General features: G+C 45.4%; 2 protein-coding genes across 4 annotated transcripts; one reads left to right on the forward strand and one right to left on the reverse strand.

Annotated features, from left to right (window-relative positions):
- Positions 1 to 560: 560 nt before the first annotated feature.
- Positions 561 to 3,528, reverse strand: LOC103644185 (Transcription factor MYB98). Its single transcript, NM_001350193.1, has 3 exons — positions 2,319 to 3,528; positions 2,092 to 2,218; positions 561 to 1,509 (listed from the first exon to the last, which is right to left on the reverse strand). Exons 1-3 carry the CDS (start codon positions 2,792 to 2,794, stop codon positions 796 to 798), a joined length of 1,317 nt encoding a protein of 438 aa, NP_001337122.1. The 5' UTR covers positions 2,795 to 3,528; the 3' UTR covers positions 561 to 795.
- A 360-nt stretch (positions 3,529 to 3,888) lies between these two features.
- LOC100284587 (protein binding protein) lies at positions 3,889 to 22,204 on the forward strand. Of its 3 annotated transcripts, none has more exons than NM_001157482.2 (7): positions 3,889 to 4,339; positions 19,556 to 19,655; positions 19,818 to 20,031; positions 20,453 to 20,793; positions 20,883 to 20,933; positions 21,024 to 21,096; positions 21,671 to 22,204. In NM_001157482.2, exons 1-7 carry the CDS (start codon positions 4,150 to 4,152, stop codon positions 21,863 to 21,865), a joined length of 1,164 nt encoding a protein of 387 aa, NP_001150954.2. In that variant the 5' UTR covers positions 3,889 to 4,149; the 3' UTR covers positions 21,866 to 22,204. The 3 variants fall into 3 exon arrangements, with proteins under 3 accessions (NP_001150954.2, XP_020408410.1, XP_035823671.1); XM_020552821.3 differs by having other exon boundaries at positions 3,959 to 4,339; positions 19,818 to 19,926; positions 21,671 to 22,178; XM_035967778.1 differs by lacking the exons at positions 20,883 to 20,933; positions 21,024 to 21,096; positions 21,671 to 22,204 and having other exon boundaries at positions 3,970 to 7,548; positions 15,158 to 19,655; positions 20,453 to 20,532.
- Positions 22,205 to 23,050: the final 846 nt, after the last annotated feature.

Consider the following 23,050-nt stretch of genomic DNA (forward strand, 5'->3'; position numbering starts at 1 on the left):
TCATCTATACTGAGAAGGAATTGACATCAACGATTCGCTCTCATGATATAGTCAAACCTTTTAATTGGATCAGTCCTTATAGAGACAAATTTAAGTTGATAGAGATGTAATCATGTAAGTCTCTTGTTCTCTAAATATATCACATATATAAAATTGTTTCAGTCTTTGTTGGAGTTAATTAATATACAATTGTATGGTGCAAGTCTCTTTAATTAACTTATTATCTGTGCTATATGTAAATTAGTATATGCATGCATTTATATTATACGATATTTTTTCTCCTTATAGTCTTGACAAATTACTCGCCTCATATGTCGTAATCTTAGCTCCGCTCCTAAATCTAACGTCTCAGTATATTTTACAAAGAACACCCTCCGAGTAAGGAAGGAGTGATAGAGTAGTGGCGGAAGGTGTGTGTTTTTTTAAAAAAAATATACAGAACGACTAGACACTCTAAATTAGAATAGATGATAATGATTTAATAGGTGTAGTTAATAACAGCACTCGTACAACATACAGTTAAGCACGTTAGAATGGATAATAACAACAACACTCCTACTATATACACTCCGCGTGTATATCATAAGATCTGCAAATACAGTAATATATACACACATGTGAACCAAGTATGCTTCATTTGAAGCTTTATTTTTTTGTTACTGATTGTGGAGACCACTCACCAGGACAGGAAGGACACATCGATCCAAAAGGTCGTGCTGTTCTATATGGATACCCTATAGTACTGCATGTGGTTACATCTGTAGGTCGTGCGATCACATCTATATAATTGCTTCTCTAGTGATTTTCTGCTTCGCCACAGTTCTGCGTGGCTGCCACCATCTCCATCAGGTCCATCTCCTCCTTCACATGCACGGTCTCGACATGAGCTGTTCCAGCAGCAGGTCCAGCAGTACACGCGAGGGCGTCGTCATCCCACATCATCATCATCTCCATGTCTATCTCAGGATCGACCTTGATCGCATGGTCGAAGATGTAGCTCACGTCGATGTCATCGTCCACAGCGCACACACGGAAGAAGGCGTCCTCGTTCGTGCAGTCGAAAAGACCGCCACACATTCCATCTAGAAGTTCGTCGCAGATTGGGGCAAGAAGCTCTTCGCTGGGAAGAAGAACGCCTTGGGAATCCAGCATGTTGGACGGCGGGCTGTGTTCTTCCGGTAGCGTTGTTCCACCGGTCTTTGCCGACTTTGCTCCGGGAGCTTCAGGCGACAGTGTAGGTTCAGAAAGTGGCGCAGCACTCTTGTCGCTCGGGCCAACAATGCCGAGGCCTTCGATGTAGCTCTGCAGAAGGGTGCCTGGCTTGGGCGCCTTGGAGCTGGTGCGGCTCCGCCTCCGCGCGAACTGCCTCCGCTTCGTTGCGTTCCAGTGGTTCTTTATGGAGTTCTCGGTCCTGCCGGGTAGCCGCTTGGCTATCTCTGCCCATTTGTTGCCCACCTCCTTGTGGGCTTCTATCAGAACCATGTCTTCCTCGTCACTCCAAATGTCTTTCTGCAAGCATTTGAGGTTCCATGAATGAAAGATGCTTAGTTAATTCGGACGATAATGCTGACTAGTAACTCCTAGAATTTACTGCGTCCATAATGCAAGTTTGACCTATGAAAGCGTTAAGATAAAAATATATATATATGAGAACCGGACAAACAAGATAAAGGCACTAAATGTCCAGCTGTGCATACAGAATATGGCGTATTAGGTTAGGGTTCAATAAAGTCGAACTTGATAAAGTTTGACCAACAATTCTGCAAAATACGTGCATGCTTTGTAGATAAAATTTGTATCGCTAGATTCACATCACGAACGTCTTCTAAATACAGACTGATTTTGTAACAATTCATGATTATTGTCAGATGGTCGAAGTACACTTGTAAATACTTCTCCAAATTCTAATGAGCCTTATAAAAAGAAGCAGAGGGAGTAGTATATGTAACTGATAAGAACGCATACTTCATCTATACTACAGACTGAGAAGCAACAGAATAGTATTGGTTATGCATGTGTCATCAACGTCAAAGAGAGAAGGATGTCCCCAGGATGCAAAAAACCGTTGAACTGATGAAAGAAGAAGTTTACCTTGATGTTTGGCCTCAAATGGTTGTGCCATCTTTCTCTGCATTGCTTTCCCACTCTTGCTGGCAGCAGTTGTGCTATGTACGACCACTTCCTCAGTCCAAACTGTTCCACTAATTTTACCAGCTTCCTGTCCATTTTTCCAAGGATGAAGTCATCAATTGATGGAAGAGAACAAGTCATGACTAACAGTAAACAGTAGAGACAAGTCATGGATTTTTAACTTTTACCTATCTTCCTCTGGTGTCCACTGCCCTTTCACGACATTGGCTTTCTTCAAAGAGGTCTTCTTTCTTGCCAGAAACCTGTCATTTATCTCATACGCCTTACATGATACGAGGCCACTGTCTATGAGATGAGAAACCTCAGTTTTGATAGTCGGCAGAGGTAGTTGAGACCCAACTCTACGACCAATCGATGAAGTACGGTTGAATATGGGCTTCTCGATTTCTCTTTCTGCAAAGAACTCGTGTCCAAGGTCGTCGAACGTCGCAGAAGTGTAGTCTCCAGTAACTTCAAGCGGATGGTGATCAGCAGGATGGAGATGGAGCTCATACTGTCCATCATGCTGCATGTACGAATCGAATGGCAGGTAGCTACAGATCCCCGTGTGGGGCTGAAAGCAGCTGAAATCCATGGCGATCTCAGAAGCTATGCAAGATGGAGGGAGAGAGATTTGAGTAGCGAGTTTGTCATCTGCCTGCATGTCTTGGAAAGGAGAACTGTACAGGATGCCGTACTGCTGCTATATAGTAGAGTCATAGACAAGACTTGTTGTTCCCTTCAACACAACAAGTTAATGAAGCTTAATGTTTTGTTACTTATTGCTGGTTAATGGCCATATTTACTGTCACTAATGCTTAACGACTTCTTGTATTCCATGGAAAGAGGTAATACACTGCCCTTTAATCTCAAGCTTGGCACACATACACACATAACAACACATCTTAGACCTCACGGCTGAAGATATTGCTGATGGTGCAGTATACTCCTACTTGATGACATAAAGTGTACAAACCAACCGCAGTATGAAAGTTCAGGCATCAGAGGAAAAAAGGCACTGTACTTTGTATGATCAAAAGAAACATATGGAACTATTTGAGGTTGGTAGTCACTTGCCTGGTTGTATTGTATTTGTTTACGGAAGAGAGATTTCTTAGCCCATGAGCTCTGGAATTAAACGAGCCTTCACATACATACACCAAACTGATCACACCAGAATCACATGAACGAGCAAACATGGGCTCCGGTGGTTCTCGACGCCGTAGGCTCTGTATCTGCAAGAGGACGGCTGCGGACTGCGGCGCGGCGAGCCTCAGGCGCACGTAGGAGAGGATCTATGTCGGTGTCGCACTCTTGATGGTACGGCGGCAGCAAAACGAAGTTGCCTTACCACCGTCTGGGGTCTCGGCCGGCGGCGGCGGCCGAGAGGACTGGACCACGACTCATCAGGAGTCATGACGGGAGGGAGGGGCTCTCCGCTTCGATCATCAACAGGGGTGGGCAGTGTGAAGCGGACCGAACGCCGAAGGCCGAGCAATGTATCCCTGTTGGGCTGGGCGCACGAAACACTACGGACCCCCAAACCCTGCGTAGATCCATGTCCAAGTTTTTTGCCAATTTTTTTTTATAATCTGAATTTCCCTCGTTTATAAAACTAGGTTTTTATCTCCTCTACTAGTCGGTTATGTGTGCGTTGCGTTGCGACGGCTCACAATACTAATCACGTAAATTATTCACTAAAAAAACTAGGTTATTTACTCCATCTAATATATATCTTAAGACCCGACACAAGCGTGTCTTAGAACCAAAACCGTGTTAGCTCGTACCAAAGTAATACGTGCCGAACCGTACTCTAGGCTACTGATTTCGGGTCGGCCCGACCCATTCTCCACTTCTTCAGCACTAGTCGCGGGCTCGCGGTCGCGGCCGAGGATATCGAAGCTGCGAGCAACGCGATCGAGCGCGACGCGGGTGAGACCCGAGAGAGCCGTGAGGGAGCCAGGGAGGGAACCCCGAACCCCCGTCGTCGTCTCGTGCTCGGTCTCTCCGGCTGGCGGCATGGAGAGTGCCGTGCTCGCCTGCGAGGCGCCAACCGCCGCCGCCGCTGCGGCGCCTGGAGCGGGAGGGGACAGAGGAGCCGAGGGCGTGGTGATGCTGAGGCGGTCGGGCCTCGCGGCGTGCCTCACGTGTCCGCTCTGCGGCCGTCTCCTCCGCGACGCCGCCACCATCACCGAGTGTCTCCACACCTGTGAGTAGCTCGCCGCTTCGCCAACCTTTCAGTAACTGGCGTGCGTAGGTCTGCCCGTGTCCTGTGGCTCGCTCAAAGCCCTTTTTTCCGTGCTGCTGTGTCGTGAAACGTGGAAGGTGGTCACGCCTTTCCTTCCGCGCTCCGGATTTGAAATTTTGCACTGATTTGTCTGGTTTTTGAGGTGATGCGCGAAAGGTGGCATCTTCATTCCTCCAAGCGTCGAGGATTTCTCAAAAAAAATACGAGGGTAAAGGTGTGCACTTTTAGTGTGCGAAATTCACGTAATCTGTAAATTCGTCGCGGAGTGGGTACGCTATAATTTTCCGGGAATGGAAGGCTTGGTTCACTTTTGCAATGTTTTCTTGAGGGATTTGAGGCGATGGGCGCCGTCGATTGCTTGAGGGGTGGGTGCTGCGTGTGTACGCCTTGATCCAATAGAAAATCACATGGAACCTGTTTTTTACCGGGAGTGTTACGGCCGGCCCTATGCTATGTTATGTTATTTATGTAGTGGTGTTTGGTTCCTACCTCCTAAACTAGTCATTTTTAGTCACTAAAATATCAAACGGGGTGACTGAAATAGGTCTTTCAAATAGAATTTCTAATGACTAAAGTTTAGTCTATAAAATTTAGGAGGGTGGCTAAAGAAACCAAACATCCCTTATTGTGTCATTGGGTGAGTGTTCTAAATATAGGGGGTGTTTGCTCCTAAACTTTAGTGACCAAAATTTAGTCACCTTTTGTCGCTAAAATACTAAACGAGGTGACTAAAATAGGTCTTTCAAATATGATTTTTATGGACCAAAGTTTAGTCCCTAAAGTTTAGAAAGATGACTAAGAGCATGTTCAACAATTGTCTTAAAACAGTGCCCTGTCTTAAAATATAGGGCTCAATCCATAAAAAACAACTTCAAGAGTGTCATATTTTGCATTTTTTTGTTAAAAAAATATAGGGCACTGTATGAAGTTACCCAAATATACTACATGCTACACTAGTGCCCTATGTTTGTTTTCTACACCATTCTTAATATTTTCTTTCCAAATAATACAATTCACTTCCAAAAATACATGATTTAGAGCTTAACTGTTGGAGTGCAATTTTTTTAGTGTCCTAAACACTTTGAATTGTTAGATACTTCAGCTTCTCAGTTAGGCTCTTGGCGGGAGTTTTCTGCTGCAGAGTCAGTGGTAAGCGCGAGCCAGGAGCATGTCCTGTGCCACGCAGTGTGTGTGTGTGATCGTGCGAGAGTGCTCCTAGTTTCCAGGGTCGTGAGTATGGCGATCGTGGGAAGTTTGGAGCTGAGTAATTGTAACGCGTTGAGTATTCCAGTGAATAAATAGAAAAACACAAAGAGGAGGCAGGTTCGCCCGTTTTGGCCTGTCCAAAGAAAATCCTCCGTGTTCACTGTTCTTCTTCAATCCTCGACTGATTGATCGCTCTCTCTCGGTAATCGACGTCGAGCTGAAGTCAACACGTGGTATCAGAGCTGGGTATGGCGACCAGCATGCCGGCAGGAGGACGCTTTGACCGTCGGTCACTCCGCCGCGGCGCCAGCGACGAGGGAGGTCACCTCCGTCACGCTGGGGGACGCGCGACAATCGGGGAGGCGGTTATGAGCGCATGGTCGAGCACGTCGTTGTGGAGCGAGCTGCTCCGTCGAGGAACTACCCGATCTTGACGAAGACCAACTACCATGACTGGGCGGCCCTCATGCGCGTGATGCTGCAGGCGAGGAACCTGTGGGACGCGGTGAGTGAAGGCACGACGACTTACGTCAACGACCGGAACGCTTTGGAGATACTCCCCAAGGCGGTTCCACCAGAGCTGATGGGAGCCGTGGCTGGGAAGGCAATCGCGCAGGATGCGTGGAAGATGCTTCGACTGCACAACGTCGGAGTCGACCGCGTCAGGAGGGCAAAGGCGAGTACACTGAAGAGGGATTTCGACGCCTTCAAGTTCAACGACGGCGAAAGCGTGGATGATTTCGGTGTACGGATCACAAGCATCACGGGTGAACTGGCGGTGCTTGGTGATGAATACACCGAGGAGGAAGTTGTTAGGAAGTTTCTGCAGGCCCTGCCATCTCGGTTTGATCAGATAGCGGCTTCAATTGAGACGCTACTTGACTTGAGCGAGATGTCCGTTGATGAGCTAATCGGGCGTCTGAAGGCAGCTGAGGAACGACTCGCCCAGGAGCGCGCAGTGGCCCTGCCCCGACTAAATCTCACAGAGGATGAATTAATTGCCAAGATAACTTCACGTCTGAAGATTACAGGTGATAAACCATCAGGTTTTGGTGGGGGCTCGTCGGTGTCAGGAAATTTCCGTGGCCGAGGACGCGGGCGCGGAAGAAACAGTGGGAGACGCGGTGGCCGCAACAGCGGCCGTGGAGGAAAGACGGCCGCGAACGACGAATGTCGTTATTGCGGAAATACTGGACACTGGGCGCGGGACTGCAGGAAGAAGAAGCGCGATGAGCAATCCCACGCCGTGCATACTGAAGAAGTGGACGAAGCCTTGTTACTAGCGAGAACCAGCGTCATCGACATACAAGAGAACCTCGACGACGCCCCGGCTTCGCTGGGGCCGCACCATGTCGTTCATCTCAGGGAGGACAAGCTGTACGTTCAGCTTGGTGACAAAGTGAAGGAAGAGGCGCGGTGGATCCTAGATACGGGAGCCACAAATCACATGACGGGTGAGCGCTCTGCGTTCTCCTCACTGAATGAGAAGGTGCAAGGTACAATGCGATTCGGCGATGGTTCAGTCACGACCATTTGTGGTCGCGGATCCATTCTTCTCCACTGCCGGAATGGTGACCACAAGACTCTGACGGGAGTTTACTACATTCCGAGGCTCACCACGAATATCGTGAGACTTGGACAATTGGAAGAAGGTGGACACAAGATCCTAATGCTGAACGGGCGTCTGAAGATCTGGGATACTCAGCGTCGGCTACTGGCAAGTGTGCCACGATCGGTGAACCGACTGTACGAGCTGGATCTCGACGTTGCAAAGCCAGTCTGCCTCGCTGCGCAAGGAGGCAGCGCAGCGTGGAGGTGGCACGCACGCCTTGGACACCTTAATTTTCGAAGCTTGAGACGTCTAGCCGAAGAAGAAATGGTGCGCGGGCTGCCACGGATTGATCACGCTGATCATGTCTGTGATAGCTGTCTCGCCGGGAAGCAGCGTCGACTTTCCTTCCCAGGTGTAACACCCAAATTCTGAATTTGGAATAGAAAATAGAAAGTAAAAGAGAAGGGAAGAACTAAGAAAAATCCTACATAAAATAAAATAAAATCAGAATAAACATCCTTCACACTTATAATATTAAATTATACTATTCAAACTGAGGACCAGTTATTCACAAAAGTTTGAATTTAAACTTGAACTCAAATTGGATTTGAAAATGTAGAAAAGAAAATAGGAAATAAAAAGAAAAAGGGACACTATGCCTTCATGGGCCGACTGAACTCAATTCTGGCCAGTTAAGAAATACCAGACGCGAGCCCATTAACCTTCCCCACGGCGCCGACAGGTGGGGCCCCCTGCCCAGCCTCTCACGCGCACGCCTGGTCACTGTCTCGCGGACCCCACTCGTCGGCCTCCCACGACCGCGCTCACTCCTCCCTGCTTCTTTCGCTGATCCGCGGGGCCCGCTTGTCGGGTTCGTCTTCAACAAACCTCGCCGATCGCGCGCGCGTGAATCTCGGCAGCGGCTCCGTTAGCCGGTACAGCGATTCCGTGCTCTCCCGGGTATAAAAGCATCGTGCCGCGGCCTCCTCCTTCCCTCCTCATCCGCTTGCACCGATTGCCGTGCGCCGTTGCTACGCTTGCGGAAGGTTTTCGGCCGCCACCCTTGAATCGCTTGGCCACCGTCGTCTACGGGTCATTGTGAAGTCTTGGCAGCTCATCTGGGTGCGGCGAACATAACCGGGGCCTCCACGTGCGGAATTGGTGACCGGTGCACGACGAATTCCTCACCGGAGTCTCGACTTCGGGTATTTCCGCCCTCCGCCGTGGCCTGCCTCCGCCAGTGGTCTATCTACCCGGTAACTCACCTCACCGTGTTCGCCTCGGTTCAATTGTTGTTCTATGTCAGTTAATCGAACGGAGGGGCCCTGGTCGGGCCGAATTTCACCACGCCGTCCTTAGCGCCGCCGTGGGGGGGGGATTTGGTGGATTCTCGCCGCCGTGGGTAGCCGTCAGGGGTGCGGATGCGCCGTGGCCGTTGATCTGATGATGGGCGGCCAAGATTAGATGGTAGCTACCTCTTCAGCTAGGAAGAACTCGGACCGTTGATCTCGCGATATACGGTAGAAATCCGATCGCGGGTTCATTAAAACGTGACCGTCGGATTCAGATCCTGGGACTATGGCTGCATACCGGTTCGGTTTTAGGCGATCTAATCTAGGCCATAGACTTTAGATCGTGCGGCTCACATTAGATCTTACCTCTTCGCGGGTGCTATTTGCTAAAGAGCCCTCGGGCTTTGGTCAAATCAACCCGCCGTCCTGTGCGGGTGTAGCCTGAGTCTTAGGTTTATTTGCGCCAAGCCCCCTGCGGTTTTCTGAAAATGAGGACCAGTCCAGAGAGTTATAAAATCATAGAAAATGATTTAGAAAATGATTTTTAGTGTTAAAATAAATCCAGAAACTTAATTAATTCATAACTAATTCATTTTAGCTCCAAATTGAGTCATTCCAATTCCAAAAATTTTGTAATAATATTCTCTACCATTTAGAATCACTGTTTTGACATGAACTCTGCCAGAAAATTTATTTATCATTTAATCATATTATAATCACCTAAAATCTTAGGTAATTCATAAGTTGAATTCTACAACTCCAAAATTAATAATTCTTTTTCCTGTGATCTTATTTTTATGTGTAGATTATTATTATGTATTTTGTTTACTTGTTGGTGTGATGTTAAATTCTGCCTACACTGTTTGTTTGTATTACTACGACTAGCAGTGAGGTCACGTATCATCTGAAGATCATCCTGGTACCTGGATTCTCAAGGCCCAGGCAAGTTGTGCCCTTGATCACTTCTTTTCACCTACTCATGTTCTAATTAATCATAATGATCTGCATAGGTTAATTTTGATGGGACCCAATAGGTTACCTAGTTTGATTATCTTTATACCTTGTTCACCACTGAACTTTCTGGGTAGTACTTGCTAGTGCTATATGTGGTTTTGGGTATGAAGATTACACTATTCATGATTATACTTTTGTTATCAGTTGTTATTTATGGTTCATGTTAAGATCATTATGTTAATTGGAACATGGAGAACCACCCGGGAAAACAGTGCTACCACAAGGGTTTAATGGGACGCCCTTGGCTGATTAATTAGGAAAGCTAGTGGAAGACTACCTTACCCGAAAGGGGCAAGGGCAGTAGGGGAGAGGTCAGTGCGGGAAGTGCCCTCGGGAGGATTTTGCTGCGATGGCGGTCCTGCAAGGGATTCCTGTACTGGATCTTCCTATAAACTGTAGCGGGTTTTCGGAAGCTAGTGGAACTTTGTAAAGGCCTCGTAGTGGATCCCTAGCCATTCACCTCGGAAGTGTCTTAGGGCCTTGCAAACCCTGGCGACATGGGATACACGACTTGTGGGTAAAGATGCGCAACCTCTGCAGAGTGTAAAACTGGTATACTAGCCGTGCTCACGGTCATGAGCGGCTCGGACACTCACATGATTAATTTATGGAACTAAACTCAATTTGTCATATGCATTGCATTGCAGGTGATGTGGTTACTTTTGTTCTACTATTTAATTGGGTTGGTATTTACTTATACTTAGTAACTGCTAATAAAATTTTGACCAACTTTAAAAGCAATGCTCAGCTCTAACCATCTTCTTTGGTAAGCCTTACACTTCACGTGAGCTCCCACCTTTGGCGGGTTCATACACATTATTCCCCACAACTTGTTGAGCGATGAACGTATGTGAGCTCACTCTTGCTGTCTCACATACACCACAGGTCAAGACCAGGTACTGCAGGATGATGCTCATGGAGGATGCTGTGATGAGTTCGTGAGAGGTCTAGGTCGTCGTCTCCCAGTCAACTTTGGGTTGCTGGACCGTTGTCTCCTTATAATGTAATTATTTATTTTGTATAGAACTCCTGTTATATATAAAGTTGTGACATTCGATCCTGTGCCACTATACATCATATGTATGAGACTTGGTCCCAGCATACCTGGTGTTTATGTTAGCGCCCGGGTTTTGGACCCCTAAAATCCGGGTGTTACAGAAGTGGTATCAGAGGAATGTTGACTGTAGGACGAAACCTAGATAGAACCGGACAACCATTATTTACTTACCTCTGCTACTCTGATTCTTTTCTAAACTCTTCTTAATCATTTCTCATCTAATTCCGCTTTACTCTGATTATTCTTACCTTTTTCCTTCTAAAGACAAATGTGGATTTCACACCTTGAAATCCTGTACCTAAAGTGACTTTAGGAATAGGAGACCTACTCTTAGGAACAAAAACAAAACTATTTTTGTAAATATTTATATGCTTGAATGTTTGTTCTTATGATACTTGTCTGATTTGGATCTTTGAATGAGTGTGATGGGTTGTGGAGTAATGCCCACAATTACATCTGCATATACGTATGGACATAATTAGAATTCATAAGAAAACTAAGCAATTTAGATTATCCTCCATTAAAATGTATCTATCTCATAGAGATCCCTCTAATCTTAAAAGACTCTCCCATATCTTAATAGATTCATCTCATCTTAAGAAATTCTATCTCATAGATCTATCTTCTCTCAAAAAGTCTTAACCTAATGTATATAGATCCATCTTATCGTAAGAGGTTTTCTCTTATCTTAATAGATTCATCTTATCTTGAGGGATTCATCTTATCCTAACCACTTTACTTATCTCATCCTAATAGATCTAACTGGTCTCAAAAGATTCTATCTTATCTTTATGGATCCATCTTGTCCTAATAAGCATACTTATCCACCCTAGTTTAACAACCATGATCTAATGCAAATTAATTAGATCTTATCTAGTCAAACAAGTCACACCAATCTAACCTAGATCTGATCAAATCTAAAGTGACTTATCACACATGTTAGATAATACTGATGAAATAGTTTAGACTCTACCCCTATAGAACAGTTCTTAACTTAGTTCACCCTACACTAAATAAAGAATGAGAAACCAACCCAACCAATAGAGTCTTGATGGATTGCATGACCTGCCTATCCCCACCTAACATCAAACAAACTTTTGACCTACATCATGTAGTCTATCTCATCCATACCTATACTAACCATATTCCCCAGTCCAATAATATACACTAACTCCTAATCAATGAGACAAGACAAGGAAAGATGAGCACCCGGGTTATGGTCCCATGAATCAATGAGACCAAGACTGGAGAAGAAGATGATCAACTTCATCAAGTAAGGATGAGCACCAACTCAAGTCTTCAAGGATCAAATGAGGCCACCAAGATGAATCAAGATCCACAAAATCTTGGAGGAAGTCTTTTCTTATCCTACTCTTTCTTACCCAAACCTATATATACCCTAAAGACATCTTCTATCTTACATAATAAAGTGGACATACATATAATACCCATGCTCTCCTAATCACTTACTAATGAAAAAAAAGAGAGACTCTTGATTTTGAACTAATTAAGAAACTGAAAGCTAAATTGCAAACCACTCTTCCTATATCCCTTTTCTTACAAATCTCGGGGACGAGATTATTTTTAAGGGGGGTAGGATTTGTAACACCCAAATTCTGAATTTGGAATAGAAAATAGAAAGTAAAAGAGAAGGGAAGAACTAAGAAAAATCCTACATAAAATAAAATAAAATCAGAATAAACATCCTTCACACTTATAATATTAAATTATACTATTCAAACTGAGGACCAGTTATTCACAAAAGTTTGAATTTAAACTTGAACTCAAATTGGATTTGAAAATGTAGAAAAGAAAATAGGAAATAAAAAGAAAAAGGGACACTATGCCTTCATGGGCCGACTGAACTCAATTCTGGCCAGTTAAGAAATACCAGACGCGAGCCCATTAACCTTCCCCACGGCGCCGACAGGTGGGGCCCCCTGCCCAGCCTCTCACGCGCACGCCTGGTCACTGTCTCGCGGACCCCACTCGTCGGCCTCCCACGACCGCGCTCACTCCTCCCTGCTTCTTTCGCTGATCCGCGGGGCCCGCTTGTCGGGTTCGTCTTCAACAAACCTCGCCGATCGCGCGCGCGTGAATCTCGGCAGCGGCTCCGTTAGCCGGTACAGCGATTCCGTGCTCTCCCGGGTATAAAAGCATCGTGCCGCGGCCTCCTCCTTCCCTCCTCATCCGCTTGCACCGATTGCCGTGCGCCGTTGCTACGCTTGCGGAAGGTTTTCGGCCGCCACCCTTGAATCGCTTGGCCACCGTCGTCTACGGGTCATTGTGAAGTCTTGGCAGCTCATCTGGGTGCGGCGAACATAACCGGGGCCTCCACGTGCGGAATTGGTGACCGGTGCACGACGAATTCCTCACCGGAGTCTCGACTTCGGGTATTTCCGCCCTCCGCCGTGGCCTGCCTCCGCCAGTGGTCTATCTACCCGGTAACTCACCTCACCGTGTTCGCCTCGGTTCAATTGTTGTTCTATGTCAGTTAATCGAACGGAGGGGCCCTGGTCGGGCCGAATTTCACCACGCCGTCCTTAGCGCCGCCGTGGGGGGGGGGGGATTTGGTGGATTCTCGCCGCCGTGGGTAGCCGTCAGGGGTGCGGATGCGCCGTGGCCGTTGATCTGATGATGGGCGGCCAAGATTAGATGGTAGCTACCTCTTCAGCTAGGAAGAACTCGGACCGTTGATCTCGCGATATACGGTAGAAATCCGATCGCGGGTTCATTAAAACGTGACCGTCGGATTCAGATCCTGGGACTATGGCTGCATACCGGTTCGGTTTTAGGCGATCTAATCTAGGCCATAGACTTTAGATCGTGCGGCTCACATTAGATCTTACCTCTTCGCGGGTGCTATTTGCTAAAGAGCCCTCGGGCTTTGGTCAAATCAACCCGCCGTCCTGTGCGGGTGTAGCCTGAGTCTTAGGTTTATTTGCGCCAAGCCCCCTGCGGTTTTCTGAAAATGAGGACCAGTCCAGAGAGTTATAAAATCATAGAAAATGATTTAGAAAATGATTTTTAGTGTTAAAATAAATCCAGAAACTTAATTAATTCATAACTAATTCATTTTAGCTCCAAATTGAGTCATTCCAATTCCAAAAATTTTGTAATAATATTCTCTACCATTTAGAATCACTGTTTTGACATGAACTCTGCCAGAAAATTTATTTATCATTTAATCATATTATAATCACCTAAAATCTTAGGTAATTCATAAGTTGAATTCTACAACTCCAAAATTAATAATTCTTTTTCCTGTGATCTTATTTTTATGTGTAGATTATTATTATGTATTTTGTTTACTTGTTGGTGTGATGTTAAATTCTGCCTACACTGTTTGTTTGTATTACTACGACTAGCAGTGAGGTCACGTATCATCTGAAGATCATCCTGGTACCTGGATTCTCAAGGCCCAGGCAAGTTGTGCCCTTGATCACTTCTTTTCACCTACTCATGTTCTAATTAATCATAATGATCTGCATAGGTTAATTTTGATGGGACCCAATAGGTTACCTAGTTTGATTATCTTTATACCTTGTTCACCACTGAACTTTCTGGGTAGTACTTGCTAGTGCTATATGTGGTTTTGGGTATGAAGATTACACTATTCATGATTATACTTTTGTTATCAGTTGTTATTTATGGTTCATGTTAAGATCATTATGTTAATTGGAACATGGAGAACCACCCGGGAAAACAGTGCTACCACAAGGGTTTAATGGGACGCCCTTGGCTGATTAATTAGGAAAGCTAGTGGAAGACTACCTTACCCGAAAGGGGCAAGGGCAGTAGGGGAGAGGTCAGTGCGGGAAGTGCCCTCGGGAGGATTTTGCTGCGATGGCGGTCCTGCAAGGGATTCCTGTACTGGATCTTCCTATAAACTGTAGCGGGTTTTCGGAAGCTAGTGGAACTTTGTAAAGGCCTCGTAGTGGATCCCTAGCCATTCACCTCGGAAGTGTCTTAGGGCCTTGCAAACCCTGGCGACATGGGATACACGACTTGTGGGTAAAGATGCGCAACCTCTGCAGAGTGTAAAACTGGTATACTAGCCGTGCTCACGGTCATGAGCGGCTCGGACACTCACATGATTAATTTATGGAACTAAACTCAATTTGTCATATGCATTGCATTGCAGGTGATGTGGTTACTTTTGTTCTACTATTTAATTGGGTTGGTATTTACTTATACTTAGTAACTGCTAATAAAATTTTGACCAACTTTAAAAGCAATGCTCAGCTCTAACCATCTTCTTTGGTAAGCCTTACACTTCACGTGAGCTCCCACCTTTGGCGGGTTCATACACATTATTCCCCACAACTTGTTGAGCGATGAACGTATGTGAGCTCACTCTTGCTGTCTCACATACACCACAGGTCAAGACCAGGTACTGCAGGATGATGCTCATGGAGGATGCTGTGATGAGTTCGTGAGAGGTCTAGGTCGTCGTCTCCCAGTCAACTTTGGGTTGCTGGACCGTTGTCTCCTTATAATGTAATTATTTATTTTGTATAGAACTCCTGTTATATATAAAGTTGTGACATTCGATCCTGTGCCACTATACATCATATGTATGAGACTTGGTCCCAGCATACCTGGTGTTTATGTTAGCGCCCGGGTTTTGGACCCCTAAAATCCGGGTGTTACACCAGGAGAGGCAGGCTATCGTGCGACGAGCAAGCTCGAGCTGATCCATGGGGATCTTTGCGGGCCTCTGACCCCATCGACACCGAGCGGTAACAGGTTGTTCTTTCTTTTGGTGGATGACCTGAGTAGGTACATGTGGGTGTCTCTTCTGCGTTCCAAGGAGGGAGCGATGGCGGCGTTCAAGTCCTTTCAGGCAAGTGATGAGGTGGAAGCTGGAAGAAAGGTGGGAACTTTCCGTACGGACCGAGGCGGAGAGTTCACAGCACAAGCTTTCATCGAGCATTGCTGCAGTGAAGGGATCAAGCGACACTTGACAGCACCGTACACACCGGAGCAGAATGGAGTGGTGGAACGGAGAAACCAAACCATCATGGGAATGGTGCGGAGCATGCTTAAAGCCATGAATCTCCCTAACTGGTTCTGGGGGGAGGCTGTGGCAACGGTTGTATACATACTGAACAGATCACCCACTCAAGGAAATGAAGGGAGCACTCCATATGAGGTATGGCATGGAACAAAACCTACCGTCAGTCATCTTCGTACATTCGGCTGTGTTGCACATGTTAAGCAAGGCAACAAGCGTCTAACAAAACTTGAAGATAGAAGTACACAAATGGTGTTCATTGGGTATGAAAGTGGCAGCAAGGCCTGGCGTTTCTACAATCCAAGCACAAAACGCGTACATGTGTCGCGTGACGTCGTGTTTGAAGAGGATCGCGCCTGGGACTGGAATGAGGAGGAGAAGACTGGGATAAATGTCCCAGTTGGTGCTGAGTTCGTCCCTGTCGAGAGCTCCATTCGCCTGATGGACAAGCCGGGTCCTTCGTCCTCGTCACCAAGCACGTCGAGTAGTGGTCGTTCTGGGCCTCCCACTCATCCCGGTGGCCAATGGGATGTTCAGGATGAACAGCAGGTGCCCACACCTGGGATAATGGCTACCGAGTATGCCACACCTCCCACTGAAACCCCAGATCTTGATGCTGACCATGAAGATGACACGCCACGGAGGTATCGTATGCTGGAAAGTGTGTTGGGAACAGATAATGTCCCAGAGCAAGCTGAAATGCTTGCTGTTGAAGAATTGTTGACAGCCATCGGTGAGGAGCCATATTCAGTGACTGAGGCTCTGAAGGTTACTGATTGGAGAAAGGCAATGTTAGAGGAGATGGCATCAATTGAAGGGAACAAGACATGGTCACTGGTTGATTTACCAAAAGGACATCGCGCTATAGGTCTGAAATGGTTGTATAAGCTGAAGCGTAACGAATTAGGAGCTGTGATCAAGCACAAAGCTAGACTGGTAGCTAAGGGATATGTGCAACAGCAAGGTATTGATTTTGAAGAAGTTTTCGCTCCAGTGGCTAGAATGGAGACTGTCAGGGTACTATTGGCAGTCGCAGCACATCATGGGTGGCCAATCCATCACATGGATGTGAAATCAGCGTTCTTGAATGGTGATTTGGCTGAGGAGGTATATGTCACACAACCTCCTGGGTTCACTGCAAAAGGGGAGGAAGGCAAGGTTCTAAAATTGCACAAAGCTCTGTACGGATTGCGACAGGCTCCTCGAGCTTGGAATGTGAAGCTGGACAAAAGTTTAGGCAAACTTGGTTTCACAAGATGCAAGACTGATCATGCACTATATACTAGAAAGAAAGGTGGTCAGAGAGTTGTTGTTGGAGTATATGTAGATGATCTGTTAATTGTAGGGGAATCAGACGCACAGATCACTGAATTCAAGAAGGAGATGAAGAACGAGTTTGAAATGACAGATTTAGGATCGTTGTCATATTATCTCGGGATTGAAGTACGCCAAACAGCTGAAGGTCTGGAATTAAAACAGGAAGCATATGCAAAGAAATTACTTGAGAAAGCAAGGATGGAAAATTGTAATGGATGTGCAACACCAATGGAGTCTAGAATTCAGCTATCTAAAAGAAGTGAAGCTCCAGCAGTTGACAAAACTGAATATAGAAGTATAATTGGTAGTCTCAGATATCTACTTCATACAAGACCAGACCTCTCCTTCAGTGTTGGATTTCTGAGCCGGTTCATGGAGTCTCCAAGGCATGATCACAAGGTCGCATTGAAGCGTGTTTTACGTTATCTGTCAGCGACAACAGGTTATGGACTACAGTACAGTCGAAGAAGAGGCAGTCTGAAATTGATTGGGTATTCAGACAGTGACTTAGCCGGTGACATTGATGATCGCCGCAGTACTGCAGGTGCTATATTTTTTCTCGGGGGGGAGTCCAGTGTTATGGATGTCTCAGAAGCAAAAGGCAGTGGCCACATCGTCGTGTGAAGCAGAATACATGGCGAGCGCAGCCGCGGCAGCTCAAGCAGTGTGGCTGCAGAAGCTACTCGAGGAGGTCGTTAGCATCCCTGCTAAGCCAACAATTATTCTCATGGATAACACGGCTGTTATTGCGTTGGCAAAGAACCCAGTTCACCATGATCGAAGCAAACACATTGATGTGAAATATCATTTTACCAGAGAATGTGTAGAACGTGGTGATATTGAATTGGTGCAGGTTGGGACTGATGAACAGCTTGCAGATACGTTCACCAAAGCTTTAAGCAGGCTGCGTTTCCAGGAGATTCGCAGGAAGATTGGAGTCGTTTAGGATTCCAGATTATGGGAAGCAGAAGTAGGGGGAGATTGTTAGATACTTCAGCTTCTCAGTTAGGCTCTTGGCGGGAGTTTTCTGCTGCAGAGTCAGTGGTAAGCACGAGCCAGGAGCATGTCCTGTGCCACACAGTGTGTGTGTGTGATCGTGGGAGAGTGCTCCGAGTTTCCAGGGTCGTGAGTATGGCTATCGTGGGAAGTTTGGAGCTGAGTAATTGTAACGCGTTGAGTAGTTCAGTGAATAAATAGAAAAACACAAAAAGGAGGCAAGTTCGCCCGTTTTGGCCTGTCCAAAGAAAATCCTCCGTGTTCACTGTTCTTCTTCAATCCTCGACTGATTGATCGCTCTCTCTCGGTAATCGACGTCGAGCTGAAGTCAACATGATATATGTAGTATTTTAATTTTTAAGGCAATTTTTATCACCTTGTTGGAGATGCTCTAAAGGAAGTAAACACCCCCTTAATGTTCACCTAAAAGTGATCTAGCCTTAATGTCCACCTAAGTATCGTTTCAAGCAAAAAGGAAAACATATGTTGTTTATTTGGGGTATCTGGTGACGTGAGGCTTTACATAACATGGCAAAGGTGGTGTTTCCACGTTGTAGACCAGATGTTTTCTAGATTGGTCTCCTAATGCAGCAAAACCCATCACACACCTTTCGTTGTGCTGGGAATAGGTGCATGATGCATATCACATTGCATGGAAAAAGTGTTGTATCATTTGTTTATTTTATCTATAGTCCCCACTTCACGTAAGCCTTGCTGGAAAAGCCATTGGCTGTTAGGTTGCTTGTTCATTTCATTTCTCTAGTGGTTGGGGAAATAAAAAAAGAAGATAGAAGTTGCTAATGTCGAGTTACCATTAGTCCACTAGAAAATAGAAACGTTGCTCAACATGTTTGTTCACAGCTTTGGGTGAGTGTTCCTGTGTGTTTGTAAAGTTGAGTTCCTGAGGTAAATTGTGTTGTGCACTCCGCAATAAGTTAATCTGGTTCATATGTGTGAAATGTATGGTTTTATGCTTCAAGAGTTGCTTATATGGCCAAAAAACGGTGATATTTCATTTACCCTGCTCTGGAGATTCTGCAACGCACCATCTTGAGAACAAGTTTGTTATGCCCTTTGGTCAGGAAACGAAGTCCTTGTTTGTGGCAAGGTGCTGTAGCACATCATTAGTAGGAGAACCAGAGAGGGGGAAGAACTTTTTTTTGTCTATGCTTCTATCCTTAACTGAGGAAGATATGCTAACTAATTTGAAGTCACTTCCTCAAGCCACACCAAATTGCCATCTTCTCCTTCAGCTTTCAGCTTTGCTAACTGTGTAACCAAGTCAGGCCCACTGCTGGTAGTACCTAACAGTGCTTGGCAATTGGCATAACAAATACCAGTATTGTAGTACTGTATTTATTTATTCTTAATTGGATTGCTATCTGCCAACAGTTTTTCTTCATGAATCATGATTGTGCCTCTGTCACAAACCCAACCAACATCAATCCTTGCCTTCAAGGCCTCGGATGGATATGTAAGTGAATCAGATAACTTACTCGGGGTGCCGAGTTTTGATGAACTCGTTCATTTACAAGGACCATTCACCCGTAATTGCGAACAGTACAATAACCATACATGAATATAAACTTTAAACATAAGAGTTGTGCGGAAGACTTTACAATAAGATAATAGAAATTAGCAAACCTTTAAGTTTGTAAATAAGGAAGGGTAATGTATACATGTGTAATGTTAATGCATCTGCCATTAATGTTATAAATACCATCAGTTTGCAGGAAGTGCATATCAGAGGAGTTTGTAAATAAGGAAGTGTGCTGCTGCCCTGTTTGTAGCATTGACTTGGGCTGTGCTCCACTGGAGAAACTCAGGTTTTTTTTCTTGACATATTTAACTCTGATAAACTATTCTTTTGCATTGAAGCAACATGCAACAAGAACCTTTACTTTTCTGTATGTTAGTTTTTCTTGTAATGTACTTGATCTATTTTATAGCTATAGCTTATGGCTCATGTCAACTTACTTTCTATACAGAATTGATCATAGCCTACAGTATGTAAGGTCAAAGGTATTTCCTTCTAAAAAACGAAAGGTTGAGGATCCAGAAGTCACATCGCCAATTACATCACCTATAAAGACGAAAGTACGGTCTTTATCTTCTTTGACAAAACATGCTCCTCAAATGTCTATGCAAAAATGCTTGAGAAAGAGGAGAACAAAAGCTTCATGCTTACAAAACCTCCCTTTGGTATGTAACTTTTCTTTTACTGGATATCCTTAACAAATGATTGTGTTAAGAACTTATAAGCTAAATCCCCACAATTGAAAAAAAGTAGCATAGGAGATTGTTTAGTTAACTCCTGCCCTTCTATTTTTCCTTTGTTTTGTTTGCGCGAATGTGGTAATAATTCCTGTATGTGTTAGGCCTGGGGACATTATGGACGACACATGTTCACTTCCCTAGAAAAAGAATGCATGCTCAACCTTCTTCTATTTTATTTTATTTCAAATCTTTATAATTTCGTATTCACATAATCACATCTGAACTTGCTTTAGTTCCTGCAGTGAGAGAAATTTCTGTGCTGTTTTATGTTTTAAAATTTATTTACTTGATTGAAATTCATTGTGACTAATTCTTATTTACTGCTCCTTATATCATTGATATGCAGCACTCAACCTTGCGGGGCAGTAGTAATATCACAAAAAAATCTGGGGGGTGGAGACCTTTAGGGTGTCACTTTCGAGCAGCTAAAAAGAAAAGGTCTCTTAGACCTAAATCAGACGATATAAAGACAGCTGGAAAAAGGACTGATGATCCAGTTGATGTAACTCTTGCCAGTCAAGCAAAGACTAGGAAGCAGATTACAAGACGTGGAAATCTGGAGAAGAGAACTGGAACCAAGAAAGTATTGATTTTAAAGGGAAAACAGAAAAATACGAAGACAAAGAATACGCCTAATAAGAGGAGATTGCCAGCATTATGGTTCTACCTTCTTGCTGCTTTTGACCAGTAAGAGCTAGGGTGCTTGTCTCACGAAGTTCCATTTGTTGTTTCTAAAAGGAACATGAGGAATCATGCTGTTGTGTTGATCCTTGCAGGAAAGGACATCCTCCTCTGCCGCAGATACCATCAAAATTTCTGAGGATCAAGTGAGCTATCTCGTAGCACTCTCTTGCTTGAGACACTATATTTTTTTTTCTGCAGTAACTAAGGTGATTTTCCTTACTCTGTTGTCCTAGGGATGTAAATTTGCCTGCTTCCTTCATACAGAAATACCTCGCGCAGAAACTTAATCTTTCAAGTGAAACTGAGGTTTGTATTTATCTCCTAGCGACAATTAATACCAATTAGTTGTATCTCGGAAGATCTAGCTCTTTATTTGTTTATTTTAAAAAGTAAAACATATCGTTTTATGATTATCTTTGAATTATCAATGAAAACTGCGATACATTGTTTTCAAATACTACTTCCGTGAAGCTGTTTCACTTCAGAGAGTTTCGTGCTTTACCTTTGTACTGAGCAACATCTACAAAAGCTAAGAAATGATGCTGCCTAGTTCCCAATGTACATCCAGTCATCTAGCGTTGCTTGGCCAACACAGCACAAACTCCTATTGCTTCCAAATTGATAACAAGGCAGGCAACGAGTTTGCCTCTCAAAAAAAAAAAAAGGAAAAGAAAAGAAGAATGTCCAAGCAGTCCGCAGTGAGGAGCACACAGATTCTATGAGTGCAACCCAAAGTTTTTTTTGGGTATAGCTTAGTGCATTCGAATACTTTAACAAACTTTGCTACCATCAGTGGATAATATAGACGTGGCCAGTGTAACAGATACCATTTCGTTTCTCATTTTTCTCTAGTTACATTACAACAGAGGTGTGCTTGCAGGTGGAGATATTCTGCGGTGGCAGACCAGTGAGCCCAGGGATCACCCTGCACGACCTAGCAGACCACTGGATTGGCAAACGATCGAAGGGCCGAGTGCGGTCATCTGTGGGCACGCCCGCCGCTGAATTCGTGCTGAAGGTATTTTACGCCAGGTCAGGAGCGCCCCTTCCAAAAACTGAAAGCAACCAAGACTGATGGAGAGCTTCGAGCTTCCCTTCGTTTCAGAACCAGCAGTGTATCGTTTGACTCGTAGGACCAATTGATTAATGGTATCTTAGTAACATGTACATAGATGTTAGTGTCACGGATTAGAAGCTCCCATGGGCTTACTGTTATATATATCCCCCTAGTTCAGTGCATTTTTACCGCTTATATTTTTACTGACAAAGTGTGTAGTATCTAGGCTGTGTAATTAAAACTGGATGAGATGTCGAGATAGAGTCAAATTTCAAGTTGCACTGGTTCAGCTGGTATGAATCCTGGCTGAACCGGTTTTAAACCTGCTCAACTTATCTCTACTACTTTATAAAACACTATTGGGTGTCCATACTACACCATGCCCCCGCTCCCGTCTTTCACGCGCCTCCTCCCTTCCGACCTCGCCACCACTATCGCCCCGCGTTCACCTTCCTCCCTTTCGCCCCTGTTTGTCATACCCGCTGGGAAACTCTACGCACGATGCCTGCCTCGTGTCCTCGTCCCTCGCACCCTAGCCTGCACCCGCACGCGTAACTCGGGACCCCCCTCACCGCGTGTTCACCTCCCTCGCAGAGCTCCCGCCCGGTGCGCGTCACTTGACCCCCGCAGATGTTGCGCGATGCCACGCCTACCCCCGCTCGCCTCACCATGGGATCCTCCATCAGCTAGGTCGGGGCCCCTCCTCCCCATCCTCTCACATACGCGTTGACCCCTCCTCCTTTCACGCCCGCTACCGCTGACGCCATCGCCGCCGTCCCGCAGCCGAAGCCCCATGAGGAGGAGGCGATCGAGGTGAAGGTGGACTACCTCAACCTCCTGTGTCCCGTCCCATATGAGGAGATCTAGCGCGAGGCCTTCTGTAAGTCTCCGGTGCCACCACTTCCTCTTACCTTGTTTCAAATGTCACCCGAGCTACTTCGTATCTGCCTACCGCCCACCGACGGGGATGGTTCTAGCGATGCACTCTCTTTCATAGCTTCAGTTCCAGGTCGATGCTGTCAGAGACGTCAGCCTTGATCTCGCTCAACACAGATTTAACACAGATTGACTATGTCCTCGCCCTCCTTCTTTGCCTTTTCCTTGTCGGCGTCCATAGCTTTGTCGTCGTCCATCAGCGAGGAGCGGCGGGACTGCTCGACGCATTCGCTAGCGCCACCATCGATCAGATTGCCTATGCCTATC

This window comes from Zea mays, chromosome 1, assembly GCF_902167145.1.
Source record: "Zea mays cultivar B73 chromosome 1, Zm-B73-REFERENCE-NAM-5.0, whole genome shotgun sequence".
NCBI lineage: Eukaryota > Viridiplantae > Streptophyta > Magnoliopsida > Poales > Poaceae > Zea > Zea mays.

Coding starts and splice junctions, on each gene's coding strand:
- LOC100284587 (XM_035967778.1), top strand. CDS start 5,961: ATGGTCGAGCACGTCGTTGTGGAGCGAGCTGCTCCGTCGAGGAACTAC. Junction 7,549..15,157: donor GCGTCGACTTTCCTTCCCAG/GTGTAACACCCA, acceptor GTGTTACACCAG/GAGAGGCAGGCTATCGTGCG.
- LOC103644185 (NM_001350193.1), bottom strand. CDS start 2,794: ATGCAGGCAGATGACAAACTCGCTACTCAAATCTCTCTCCCTCCATCT. Junction 2,219..2,318: donor TGGACACCAGAGGAAGATAG/GTAAAAGTTAAA, acceptor AAAAATGGACAG/GAAGCTGGTAAAATTAGTGG. Junction 1,510..2,091: donor ATTTGAGGCCAAACATCAAG/GTAAACTTCTTC, acceptor AAATGCTTGCAG/AAAGACATTTGGAGTGACGA.